The sequence below is a fragment of the Octopus bimaculoides genome, chromosome 1 (genome assembly GCF_046866305.1).
Source record: "Octopus bimaculoides isolate indiv1 chromosome 1, ASM4686630v1, whole genome shotgun sequence".
Taxonomy (NCBI): Eukaryota; Metazoa; Mollusca; class Cephalopoda; order Octopoda; family Octopodidae; genus Octopus; species Octopus bimaculoides.
The window spans coordinates 129,061,025-129,074,725 of record NC_142928.1 but is presented as its reverse complement, the minus strand read 5'-3'; the positions used below and the strand labels follow the sequence as shown (position 1 = coordinate 129,074,725).

The 13,701-nt window shown below is 38.2% G+C and overlaps 1 protein-coding gene across 1 annotated transcript; it reads left to right on the top strand.

The window, feature by feature from the left end:
• The first annotated feature begins 1,005 nt into the window (after positions 1–1,005).
• LOC106883598 (NADH dehydrogenase [ubiquinone] 1 alpha subcomplex subunit 5) lies at positions 1,006–12,917 on the top strand. Its single transcript, XM_014934683.3, has 5 exons — positions 1,006–1,161; positions 4,294–4,338; positions 7,224–7,340; positions 9,350–9,415; positions 12,705–12,917. Exons 1-5 carry the CDS (start codon positions 1,141–1,143, stop codon positions 12,804–12,806), a joined length of 351 nt encoding a protein of 116 aa, XP_014790169.1. The 5' UTR covers positions 1,006–1,140; the 3' UTR covers positions 12,807–12,917.
• The last annotated feature ends 784 nt before the right edge of the window (positions 12,918–13,701 follow it).

The following is a 13,701-nucleotide window of genomic DNA, read 5'->3' as shown; positions in this document are numbered from 1 at the left end:
TGCAAGGACATTTGATCTCCATTGATAATAGGAGGATCTATGCCAAATTTGTCAAGGAAATAACGACACACACTCCATATGTTCTTCAAATAAACCTGAATGCGCTCAACAGATTGCTCTTTGGAGATTGAAATGCAATTGTTTGGAAATTTCAGTGATACCCCATACTTTTTTTGCCAACCTTTCATCCAGCTTTTTGAAAAAGCTTTTCCTCAGTCGGTGTGACTGGGTGTTGGCAAATCCACTCCTCATAAAATTTCTTATAATCTTCAGAGCCATCGGAAGTGTCTGTGGCCCACGTCGACGTAGATTTCTAATGAAGTAATACGCTGCTTCTGTTCTCTTCTACTTCTCTACTAGAAACGTTTACTTTGGAATTTACTTCTATTGAGAAAAAAAAATCGTGTGCATGTTATTTTTAACGTAAGTTTTCTTATGACGGCTTCTCTTTTCTGCTTATTACTTCATTAGAAATCTACGGATGCACATACGCACATAATAGAGAAAAATGAAACAATTATGGACGACTTGCTCCGAAACACCACCGACTGCGGAACACTTCTCAAAAAATAACCTGCAGTTGTTTCCTTCAAAATTCGTACATGCTTGAAATGTACATACATCAAGGTATATTTGTATAAAATTTCACGAAAAAATATTCATTTTCCTGGAAGTTAAGAGGAATTTAAGTGGACTCTGTTGGAATTTCCGAAAATTGACCCTCACCCCCATTCCAAAACACTTTCACCGAAAATTTTTGTATATTCAGAATCTACATAATAAATAATATATGCATAGAAAATTTCATTAAAAAATATTCATTTTTCTGAAAGCTTTGACCTTCCAACGTCGGGGGCGGGGGTACAACTCTGTAGTTATGCCCGGAACTGTTTGTATTTTGTGTGGTGGGGGGGATTTAAAAAATTTATTTTATTTTATTTTATTTTATTTTATTTATTTATTATTCTTCCTTTCTCTCTCACTTTCTGTCTTTCTTCTTCGTTGTTATTGTTAGTGTGCGATACTTATTCTCTTCGACAATTCAATGTGTATTCTGCTATTCGATAGTAGGCAAATAACCGTTTATGAATACCACATTAACGAACACGTATCAGACTTCAGTGTGTATTTCCGCTCAAGATGGCAGGTGTCGTGAAGGTTGTAAGTAACTTAGCTCTTGTTTATTTACTGAATTCTTACGTTGTCTGACGTTATCTATCCTGATGTGGTAACTTCTAACTTAATACTGGATATCTTCAGTAGCTTTTCACATTTATTGCTGTTGTTATTAATGCTGATTTTGATCGTCTGTTGTGTTAGAGTATCGTGCCCTTGAAACAGCCTTCATTAGAATTTATAGTTCATGCTGTAGCCCTAGGTCAGTCTTGAACGAGTAGACGTTCTAGCTGGGATATCTTATTTTTTTGTTAAAAACTGTATATACCGTAGTATGCACAATATGAGAGAGATTTAACTGCTGTTTCTAACGGGTCAAGCGGCCGCATAGAGACTCGTTGACTCGTCAATTTCATATACATAGGGTCTGATTTTAGGAAGTTTGAGAAAGCCGATCTTGCAACCCCTACAATCATTTTGAATATATAATTTCTGTTATTCTGTACTTAACAAATAGTTTTTTTTTGTGAGTTCGTATCTAATATATGAGCCAGAACAAAAGGTTGTATTACGTTTGTCGTTACTTAACCTTATGTCACCCTGACTGAGCAGACTTCTGATCAAAAGTGTTCTAGCTGTCTTTTTCTCATTGCATAAGCTCACTTAAAACTAATTACAATATCGAATGTCTCCCATTTTTTTGATGACGCTATGGTGTCATTGAAAGGAGATTCAGTTGTTGTTTTTAGCAAATTCAGTCTTGTTTATATAATGTATTCAGCGTCAGTTAATGTTTACGAAAGGTGTAGATTGAATCTTTTCCACTACAATTGTTTTATCGACTCCATAGGGAGCTGACTACTTACAGGACTTTGGGCGAAACTGAATGTTGTTATGCTGCTTCGTTTGCATATCCCCATACAACTGTTTATAAACATAAACAGTTGTATTAAGAGAAAGGATAGCACTCACAAGATGCTTAGAGCCTTTAGACATAACGATCTTCCTTTAGGCAAACTGACACATCTAAATGAGCTTAACTTCAATAAAATGCACCTTGGAATAAGAGTATATGTATTTTAAAGGGAGCGTGTCAGTTGACGTAATTTTAACTCTATAATTATACACACACACGAGGTGGTAAAGTGCAACACTGCATTATGTTCTATAAAGCATTGAATACCATATATGTTTTCTGTTTAATTATTAGTATTTTATATATATACACATACACACACACACACATGATGTCAAGCTAAGTACAATCGTGGTTGTCCTTGTATACAGGCATGTCCCCTACATCCCTCTTCAGCTGAGCAATCCTAATCTTGTAGGCTCGTGGGTGCTGGTGCGACATAAAAAGCACCTGTGCCAGTGCTGCAAAAAATACCTCGTACAGTCTGTAAAGTGGTTGGCATTAAGAAGGGCATCTAACCATAGAAATCATGCCAAAACAAACATAGAGCTTGGCCAACTCTTGTCAAACTGTCTAACACATGCCAGCATGGAAAACAGATGCTGAATAATGATGATGAACATTACATTATGCTCTATATATCTGGCTCTAACTACAGATGTACTGGACGTAATAAAAAAGTTGCATTTAACTGTAAAAATGCTTAATATGATGACAAAAGTTTCATCAGTCTCTTGTGAGAGCTACTACATAGTAGACTTACTCAAAATAGCAGTCAAATCTCCATTAAGCTACACGCTACAATCATATAAAATGACACATTGGGTAATATCCAGGAATCTCTATTCAAATGGAGAGAAAAACGTTATTATCTTTGATCATCGGTCTGTCTATTCAAGTGCTCTAAGCAACAACAAAGGTTAGGTCTTACTTTTTTTTAACAGAACTCAAAACTAATAGTCTCTCTTAACAAAATGAAATTATCAGTATATTCTGCTAGCTACTAACACCGGTGCTTTGTCACTCCTGCTCATGAGTGGTTTATGTGAAGAGAATGATATTTCTTTTACTGCACACACACACACATATATAAGTTTGTGTGTTTACTCATGTGTAAGTTGACCCCTAATTTAGTGTTAAATTGGAAACCCTATAATTTATTTATAGATATCAAATTATTACCCATAGGAAATGGATATCTGTACATATAGCATCGGATATCTTGCAAAATTTTATTTAATATGCTTTATATATATATTTCAGAAATAGAATTATAAGCCTTCGCCTTGTATTGTCCAGAGAAAATAGCTTAATATTTGGACATATAAGCCCCAATAACAGGAAAAATGGACATTAATATGCATACTAATGCTCATTTTTTTCCTGTTAGATTATTTTCTATAGTCAATATGCAGTGAAGGGCTATAATTCTTTTTATGAAACTTCAATCACCAGTGTTTCCTAATTCATGCAGAATTCACATATATATATGCCCTTCCTAACTATCAACCACTTAACTGTGTACTATATGCTTTTTACATGGCACCAGCAACAGTGGTTTTTATGTGGCACTGGATGCCACATAAAAAGCACCCACCCCCAGCTGTAGAAATCATGCCAAAACAGGCAATGAAGCTTGGTACGGCTCCTAGCCTCGCCAAGAGGCTTGCTTCTCAACTACATACTTTTGGGTTTAGTCCCACTATATGGCACCTTAGGCAAGTGTTTTTTTACTATAGCCTTGGGCCAGGCAAAGCCTTGTGTATTTGTCTGTCTGTCTGTGTTTGTTCCCCCACCACTGCTTGACAGCCAGTTTTGGTATTTTTGCATCTCCATAACATAGCAGAGCGGTTTGGCAAAAGATACCAATAGAATAAGCACTGGGATCAGTTCATTTGACTAAAAATTCAAGGCAGTGTCCCAGCATGGTCACAATCTTATGACTGAAACAAGTAAAAGGTATATTTATATATATATACACACACACACATACATATATATACATACACATACATACACTTCTCTCCTTCCCTCAAAAGTTTGGGGGAGGGTGCTGAATTAATCTCTTTAAAATTTGTACATTTATATTTGTAATTAACTACAATACTTCAGTGTTTTTTTCTTAGCTTTATATATGTATTATGGTTCTGTTTCTCCATTGTAATACATGTTTTTAAAGATAATTTTCATACAACTTTTCTTAATATATTTTTATATATTGATGCAATTCTTTGAATGTATTTTCTTAATATATTTAACAGACAACTGGTTTGACAGGCCTGCCTGTTGCTAAACATCCCCATCATGTGAGTATTATTGACTTTGATGAATTCAGTAAATTAATAACAGTGTGACATATTTTTTCTCCTTGGGTAGCAACTGTTATTTCCTAGTTGCTTACTCCCAGGAAGTATGGAAAATGGCTAATATTTTCTTTGTTACATTTATTCAAACCCCAAGGAATCCCTCTCAGCACATGGCTATGATGCTCCCGCAGTACTCCTGCTTATGATCAGAGATACACATATTGTCAGCCACTAAGGGACATGCTCAACTGGTTATAGTCAAGCAACTGACAGGGCAAATCTGTGGTATTGAGCAGAATATTTGCTATAACAATGTTTCTGCTTGAGCAAGGCGGTGAGCTGGCAGAAACATTAGCATACTGGGTAAAATACTTAGTGGTATTTCGTCTGTCTTTATGTTCTGAGTTCAAATTCTGCTGAGGTCAACTTTGCCTTTCATCCTTTCAGGGTCGATAAATTAAGTACCAGTTGCATACTGGGGTCGATCTAATCAACTGGGCCCCTCCCCAAAAGTTTCAGGCCTTGTGCCTAGAGTAGAAAAGAATATTTTATGCTTGAACAACTCAGCACTGAATCTATCTGAAATGTAATGGAAAATAGGTCAGTTTCAAAACATCGATGTCCAGATCACAAAAGCAAAGTTTGAAGGGAATAGCAGTCATTTCCTTTGGTCTCTAGATAGAAGCAAGGAGGAAATAACACTTAGTGACTAAAGACAAAAACAAATAAAAATAAAAAGTGCAACAGAAATTTTATTTACAAGTTAACTGTTGCTTTCAAATTGTACACATCCTCTGACTGAATTTATATCAAAAATTAATGGAGGCTTTTACATTCTCATTCTTTATTTAGACCATATAAATAAGGACACAGATTCGTGTGTCACATAGCTAGCTAGAGGCGATGGCCTCTTGGAGCTAATCCACGGCAGCATTCGTCCTATATTTGGGACTGCCATGGTGGCTTGGCGATAATTATTAATATCCAGTACCGCTGCCGTAGTCTCCTTTAGAGAGACTTAGTAATATTAATAATTCTATTTCTGAAAACCAGTGGATGTATTCCACTGAAATTAAATAAATAACCTTCCTACAGATAGTCAGTAGTGACGCCTGCTGGGGCTCGGCTGCTCTGCATTGACAAGGGGCAACACCCTGAAACTAGTCTAGTCTGCAGATGTCAAACCAGCAAGGGGAAGCTGCTGACCTCCCCTGTTCGAAGGTTATAAAGGACACAGATTCGTGTGTCACATAGCTAGCTAGAGGCAATGGCCTCTTGGAGCTAGGCAGCATTCGTCCTATATTTGGGACTGCCATGTTGGCTTGGCGATAATTATTAATATAAATATTACTTATATTTTTATTGAATTGAATATTATTGAAAGTGGTTTACCACAGACCAATGGTGACTGGATTAATCCCATTTTCCAATATTTAAAATCTTTTTTGTGACTGTAAAGTAAATGTTTTGGTTGTAATTTTGTTAACTTTTCTGTCCTTTGTGTATAGCTATGTCATGAAGTTGACCAAAAATAAGGAACAAAATAAAATAGTTCTCTCCATTTATGAAAGCCAAATTATCATTTACTGATCATAATTCATTCACCAAGCTAGAGTGGCTGGAAGGTTCAAGTTTTTGTAACTGACAGCAAAGTACTAAGTTTTTATCTCTTTTTTTTTAAACAGCTATTTATTCTATTTACTTCATCCTAAATTGCTGAAAATTAGTAAGACACTTTTTCTAGCTGAATGGTGGTATTACCACACCTCAACAGATGCCATCATCACTACCGCATTGCTTCAGTCACCACTACATCAATCAGCAGCCCAATGTATAGCTACTGCTATTATCACACTACTACAACCACAACCACAACTATATACTTAAAGCCATCAGTATGTGAATGTGTGAAGAAATTTAGTCGTTATTTTCTCCCCATACCTGTTCTGCCACCAATAATGAAATAAGAACCCCTTACTTTTCTGCCAGGAAACTAACAATGTATCCATAAAGTAATTCTTTTTCAAATGAGTCAACTACTGAAAAAGATGATAATGACGAGGATTTCTAATATTGGTATGAGGACCCAGCAATAATAATGGTTCCAGTGGAGCAGCACTTTGGGTATGGAACTAAATTGATCAACCAAACTTACCTGAGATACAATTCTCATTACAATGTTCTCTCCCAGAAGTATCAGTTACAAGTCAATACAAGTTGAAGCTCCTCTGCCACTTCAACTTAAAATACATTTAAATTTACTGAGGCAATTACAGAAACAATGTTTATGATAAATGCTTTTTCTTGTAAGAGTTTGCAGCACTATAATGAAAATCATCATCATCATCATCATCGTTTAACGTCCGTTTTCCATGCTAGCATGGGTTGGACGATTTGACTGAGGACTGGTGAAACTGGATGGCAACACCAGGCTCCAATCTGATTTGGCAGAGTTTCTACAGCTGGATGCCCTTCCTAACGCCAACCACTCAGAGAGTGTAGTGGGTGCTTTTACATGTCACCCGCACGAAGGCCAGTCAGGCGGTACAGGCAACGGCCACGCTCAAAATGGTGTATTTTATGTGCCACCCGCACAAGAGCCAGTCCAGCAGCACTGGCAACGATCTCGCTCGAAAATCCTACGAAGGCCAGTCAGGCGGTACTGGCAACGGCCACGCTCAAAATGGTGTATTTTATGTGCCACCCGCACAAGAGCCAGTCCAGGGGCACTGGCAACAATCTCGCTCGATAAGGGTAATATTTCGTGTGTAGTAATAATAATTATAATAATGCTAGTTTTAAAATTTGTTATGTAAGGTAAGCCTTTCCTCTCTACATTTTCCTCTTTGTTTTTCTCTCAAACTTTTCTCTTGTTCTTTCTACAGACCCTGAAAATTCTCTATGGAAAAATTCTACGCACCTTGGCAAAGATGCCTGAAGATGCTACCTATCGGAAAAACACAGAAATGATTGTCCAAGAACGGTTATCATTAGTAAATTCAGTGAGTTATTTTTTGGTTATAACATTGTTTAATCTCTAGAAATATGGTAATCTTCATCAAAATGAATATTATCATCATTAAACACACTCGGATAACTTTAAAATCCATTTCCTTTCTAATCCCAAATTATCTAATAAATCAAATGGTAATAAACTATGTAATAAATCATATTAATCTGTCTCATAAATCACAATACTAAATAAGTCCTGCTTGCCCACCTATGCTGCAATCACACCCTGATGTATAAAACATCATCATCGTTTAACGTCCGCTTTCCATGCTAGCACGGGTTGGACGATTTGACTGAGGACTGGTGAAACCGGATGGCAACACCAGGCTCCAATCTAATTTGGCAGAGTTTCTACAGCTGGATGCCCTTCCTAACGCCAACCACTCAGAGAGTGTAGTGGGTGCTTTTACGTGTCACCCGCACGAAAACGGCCACGCTCGAAATGGTGTCTTTTATGTGCCACCCGCACAAGCCAGTCCAGGGGCACTGGCAACGATCTTGCTCGAAAATCCTACGGGAGCCAGTCAGGCGGTACTGGCAACGGCCACGCTCAAAATGGTGCATCTCATGTGCCACCCGCACAAGAGCCAGTCCAGGGGCACTGGCAACAATCTTACTTGGCTTGCCGGGTCTTCTCACGCACAGCACATTTCCAAAGGTCTCGGTCAGTAGTCATCGCCTCGGTGAGGCCCAATGTACGAAGGTCTTGCCTCACCACTTCAGCCCAGGTCTTCCTGGGCCTACCTCTTCCACGGGTTCCCTCAACTGTTAGGGTGTGGCACTTTTTCACGCAGCTATCCTCATCCATTCTCACCACATGTCCATACCAGCACAATCGTCTCTCTTGCACACCACAACTGATGCTTCTAATGTTCAGCTTTTCTCTCAAGATACTTACACTCTGACGGGTATTCACATTGACATTACACATCCAACGGAGCATACTGGCTTCATTCCTTGCGAGCTTAAAACATGTATGGACTGTAGACTAGATGGAAAATACTGCTACAGGTTGCGTCATTACGTATACCTATACCATCCAACTCAGCCCAGCATAACATTGCCAGACTATTACTTCATTCTTCACAGTATGTTTAGGCAATTGCACTTGTTATACAGCATGCTCATTACCATCTTACATCCCTATATCTTCGTGTACCCTAGACTGACAAACAATATTCCATATAAGCTCACAATAAACAAAAGCTCTATAAGGATGCAGTGTAGTCCCAAGCCAGACTAAAGCATAGTATGTGTCACTCACAATCATTCAATTTATTGTTTCTGAGAATGTCTACGGTACAGCTGTACTGAAGCACACTATCATCATCATCATTTGTGGAATTTTTTTTTGGGGGGGGGGGGTAATTTGTTGTTTATTATTAGGCATCCAGCTGTAAAAAACATACCAAAACTGACTTCACCTGTGCTAATACCACATAAAAAGCACTCAGCCCACTCTGCAGGATGGTTGGTGTTAGGAAGGGCATCCAGCCATAAAATCTATGCTAAAACAGTATGGTGCAGGCTTCTGCCTGGCCAACTCCTGTCAAACCATCCAACCCATGCCAGCATGGAAGGAGGACGTTAAATGATGATGATTATCAACCCACATATTGATGCCTTACTTGCATTTAGTGCTGCTACTAATTTAAGCTTAAGGGTAGCATCAATCTGTAAACCAGCTACTTTAGAATAACATTTCCATGTTGAAATTTATAAACCTGTCCAGCCTCGAAATCATAGAAAAAAAAAATAAGCAAAGTAAATAAATATAGATTTAAAAAATACAGAATCTTCTGTGGTTATTGAAATGCATAGATAATTAGAACTGGTTGATTAAAATTATCAATATCTGACTATCATTATTGATTCTTATAGTTTTTTATGCTATACTATCTTCCTTGGCTCCAGCCTTCTAAATGTCTTTAATGTAAAATAGTATGTTACTGGTGCTCTATTGTAGATCCTTTAAATGTGTTTGTGAATTCTATTTTAGGAACCTAATGTTACCAAACTGGAAAATATTGTCAAGGGTGGCCAAGTTGAAGAAATTATACTCCAGGTCAGTGAAACATCCATGGATTTCCACATCTTTTATTATCTTCACCTGTACACATTATATCATAAATCTGAATATTTTTCACTAATGGTTTCCAGACGAATGAACACATGGTCAAATGGTCAAGATGACTTTGCAGTCATGAGGTCTAGGGTTCAACAGCCTCTTGGTCAAAAGTCCTATTCCATACCTTTGGGTCAACCCAAGCATTGTGAATGAGACTGGGTAGATGGAAACTTTACTGAAGTCCTTCGTGTACCTGTAATTCGAAGATCCATACTGCATCTTGCTAGTTCTGCTTGAGGATATTATTAAGGGTACACATTTCTGACACATAAAATACACCATTTTGAGCGTGGCTGTTGCCAGTACTGCCTGACTGGCTTCTGTAGGATTTTCGAGCGAGATCGTTGCCAGTGCCCCTGGACTGGCTCTTGTGCGGGTGGCACATAAAATACACCATTTTGAGCGTGGCCGTTGCCAGTACCGCCTAACTGGCCTTCATGCGGGTGACACGTAAATCACCCACTACACTCTCTGAGTGGTTGGCGTTAGGAAGGGCATCCAGCTGTAGAAACTCTGCCAAATCAGATTGGAGCCTGGTGTTGCCATCCAGTTTCACCAGTCCTCAGTCAAATCGTCCAACCCATGCTAGCATGGAAAGCGGACGTTAAACGATGATGATGATGATGATTACATGCTTATTAAATGAGCAGGCAGTCGATGTAATAACTGAATTTTCATTGCTGAAACTGACACAGATCCATTTACTTACCTTGTTATTAATACAGTTAAAGGATTGAGAATGGTGAACACTATTGAAAACCAAAATGTATGCTTTACTGTAACTATTTTGATACCTCAATGTTCTTTGTCCAAATCCTGCAAAATCGAAACATGAAGAGTTCATATTATCATTATCGTTGCCATTGTTTAACGTAAACTTTCCATGATGGCATGGGTTGGACGGTTTGACTGAGGGCTGGCAAGCCAGAAGGCTGCACTGGGCTCCAATCCGATCTGGCAATGTTTCTACTGCTGGATGCCCTTCCTAATACCAACCACTTCGAGAGTGTAGTGGATGCTTTTTACGTGCCACTGGCACAAGGGCTAGTCAGGCGGTACTGGCATCGACCACACTCAAATGGTGCTTTTTATGTGCCACCGAGGGACCATCAGACAGCACTGGCATTGACCACATTCAGTTAGTGCATTTTTACATGCCACCGGCACAGGTGTCAATCAGGCGGTACTGTCATTGGCCACAACAACGACTTCACTTACCTCAACAGGTCTTTGCAAGTGCAGTTTATTGCTCAATGATTGAAGGGTGCTCTTAAATAGGCTGGTTATGCTGTACTGGCATAGGCCACGGTTCCGGTCTCACTTGGCTTGCTGGGTCTTCTCAAGCACAGCATATCTCCAGAGGTCTCTGTCACTTTCTTGGGTCTACCTCTTTCACAGGTTCCCTCTACTGCTAGGATGTGACCCTGCTGTCCTCACCCACACGCAGCACATGACCATACCAGCGCAGTCATCTCTCTTGCACACCACATCTGATGCTTCTTATGTCCAACTTTTCTCTCAAGGCGCTTACATTGTTGTGTATGCACACTGACATTACACATCCAGCAGAGCATACTAGTTTCATTCCTTGCAAGCTTACGTATCTCCTCAGTAGTCACAGCCCATGTTTCACTGCCATGTAGCATGGTTGTTCGCACACATGCATCATATAGTCTACCTTTTACTCTGAGTGAGAAGCCCTTTGTCACCAGCAGAGGTAGGAGCTCTCTGAACTTTGCCTAGTCTATTCTTATTCTAGCCGGTACACTTTCAGAGCAACCACCCCCACGACTGACTTGGTCACCTAGGTAAAGGAAGCTATCAACTACTTCTAGTTTTTTTCCCCTGGAATGTGATGGAGGCTGTTTTCTGCATATTTTCAGTGTTTATTGCTCCTGAACATCTGCTACATACAAAAACTAACTTCCTAGTTAGCCTTCCTTTGATATTGCTGCACCTCTTATGTGTCCATACCTTACACTGGGTAATCTTTTGGAGTTTTTATCTATGCCTTTACTACAGATCGAGCAGGTCCATCTATCTAAGGGATTTGTGGCTTGTCTGCCTTCCTACTTATTAAGACTTTGGTTTTTACTAGATTGACTCTAAGACCCTTCGATTCTAGACCTTGCTTCCACACCTGAAACTTCTGTAGTTTTGATAGTGACTCAGCATAGAGAAGCTCCCAGGAGCATCCTGTCTTGAATTCCTCTGTTATTGCCTGAAAGACTATGATGAATAAGAGGGGGCTGAGGATTGATCCTTGGTGGACCCCTACTCCTACCCGGAATTCTTCACTGTACTCGTTGCCAACCCTCACGTTACTGACAGGCTTGTACATGGCTTGTACAGCTCTCATTAACAACTCATCTATCCCTAGTTGCTGCATTGACCACCAGATAAGGGATTGTGGGACCCTGTCAAAGGCTTTCTCCATGTCAACAAAAGCCAGGTACAAAGGTTTATCTTTGGCTAGGTATTTCTCCTGCAGCTGTCTTACCAGAAATATAGCATCAGTGGTGCTTTTCTATATTTAGTTGATAATTACTTCTGAAATATTTTAAACCATTGGTGAGTATACTTTCTCTGTTCAAAGGCTACATTCCAAAAAGAAGGTTTATACAGCTAAACTTATTACTCAAAAAAATATAGCTATAAAAATTCTAACAAGATGTAAAAAAGATTAGCCCTTTGGCATTTAAACTGGCCATATCTGGCCCAAATATTCAACCAGTTTTATGTTCAAACTGACCAAATCCAGCCTTTCACACCTATGCTACAATGTCATTCTACAAATAAACAAGTACATCAAAACATCAAAGCTCTGAGATAATGCATGATTAATTCAAAACAATGTGAATAAATAAGCATTATATTTGATAGAGTAATGTGAATGCTAAAGGGTTAAGGCAGTTTCAAGTAAGCCCTTCACTGTAACTATATTTTTAAATTTCTTTAGGTTTCTGTTTTAAAAACAAAATTGTAATAATTTCAAACAGTAGTTACAAGGGTAGGTAAAGATATTTATGAAAGTGCTTCTAAAATTTGCAATTAGTTACAAAGACAGCTGTTAAATAATATTAAATCGACAAAAATATGTCCCAGTGTAATGATTTTCCCTTAAACATTGTACTTTTTGTAGAAGGCTGTACATTCTCCACCTTTATTCCATACCATTTATAACTTTATGCGTTACTTCATAATTATCACTTCACTTTTTCGCCAGGCTCATCGAGAATTATCTTTATCCAGAAAGATGTTGGAATGGCGACCTTGGGAACCCTTAATTGGTGAAGCACCTCCAAATCAATGGAAATGGCCTATATAAATGTATTATCTAAAGGTATTAGTTAAAAATGTAGTTTATATTAAATTATGAGGAACATCTAAAATGAGTGATCGGAAAAAATTTTGCTAAATAAAAATAGACTGATCTAAATGTTTTATTTTCTTTCTTTTTTCTGACATTATTTTTGGTAAATATCAGAGTAAGTAAAGCTATCAGAAGTGGCTGGGATGGTAATGATAAATGCAACAGTTAGCTCACATATATATAAACTACATCATTTTAATACTGGTCAGTGGAAGTAGTAAATTATTTCTTTTACTTTGATAACATAATCCCTGCCTGATGATATTAGTTGTACTACAGAGGCTAAGGTTAAAAAAAGATTTGGGAACCTGGTTATTCCAGTTGACATTAAAGAGTCAAGTGTATGTAACATAACATAAAAGTGTGATTATGTTTATTGATGTATCAAAATGAGATAAATTAGTTGAATATGATACTTTGAATAATGTTAACTTATCTGTCAAAGATACTGGCTGGTCTATGCAGAAGAAAACATTGTTATGGGCATGTTATGTGAAAAAGTGAAATAGTATTGATGAAAATATCTACAATAGAAATAGACATGGAAAGAAATGGTTCGGTTAGACCTGTCACACATGATGACACAAGATTAAGGTTCAAACATAGGTACTTTTTCTTACACCAGTCCAACTCATATTAGCATAGCAAAACATATTTAAAAATGATAATTGTCAAGTAATTACTTTTAGCCTGTGAAAGATGTTACAACAGAAAGACTGAATTCATGGGGCTCAGAGAAGTAGAATCTATAATAGGCTACCTAGATGTCTGGGTCTGTCAATAACACTGTCTCCTCCACAGCAAAGTCTGTGTGATAAGTGCAGCATGATGACACCAATCTGAAGAATAA

Excerpts from the sequence above, each read along its gene's own strand:
- LOC106883598 (XM_014934683.3), top strand. The coding sequence starts at position 1,141 with ATGGCAGGTGTCGTGAAGGTT. Across the intron at positions 7,341-9,349 it reads GGTTATCATTAGTAAATTCA|GAACCTAATGTTACCAAACT; the intron begins GTGAGTTATTTT and ends ATTCTATTTTAG. Across the intron at positions 9,416-12,704 it reads TTGAAGAAATTATACTCCAG|GCTCATCGAGAATTATCTTT; the intron begins GTCAGTGAAACA and ends CTTTTTCGCCAG.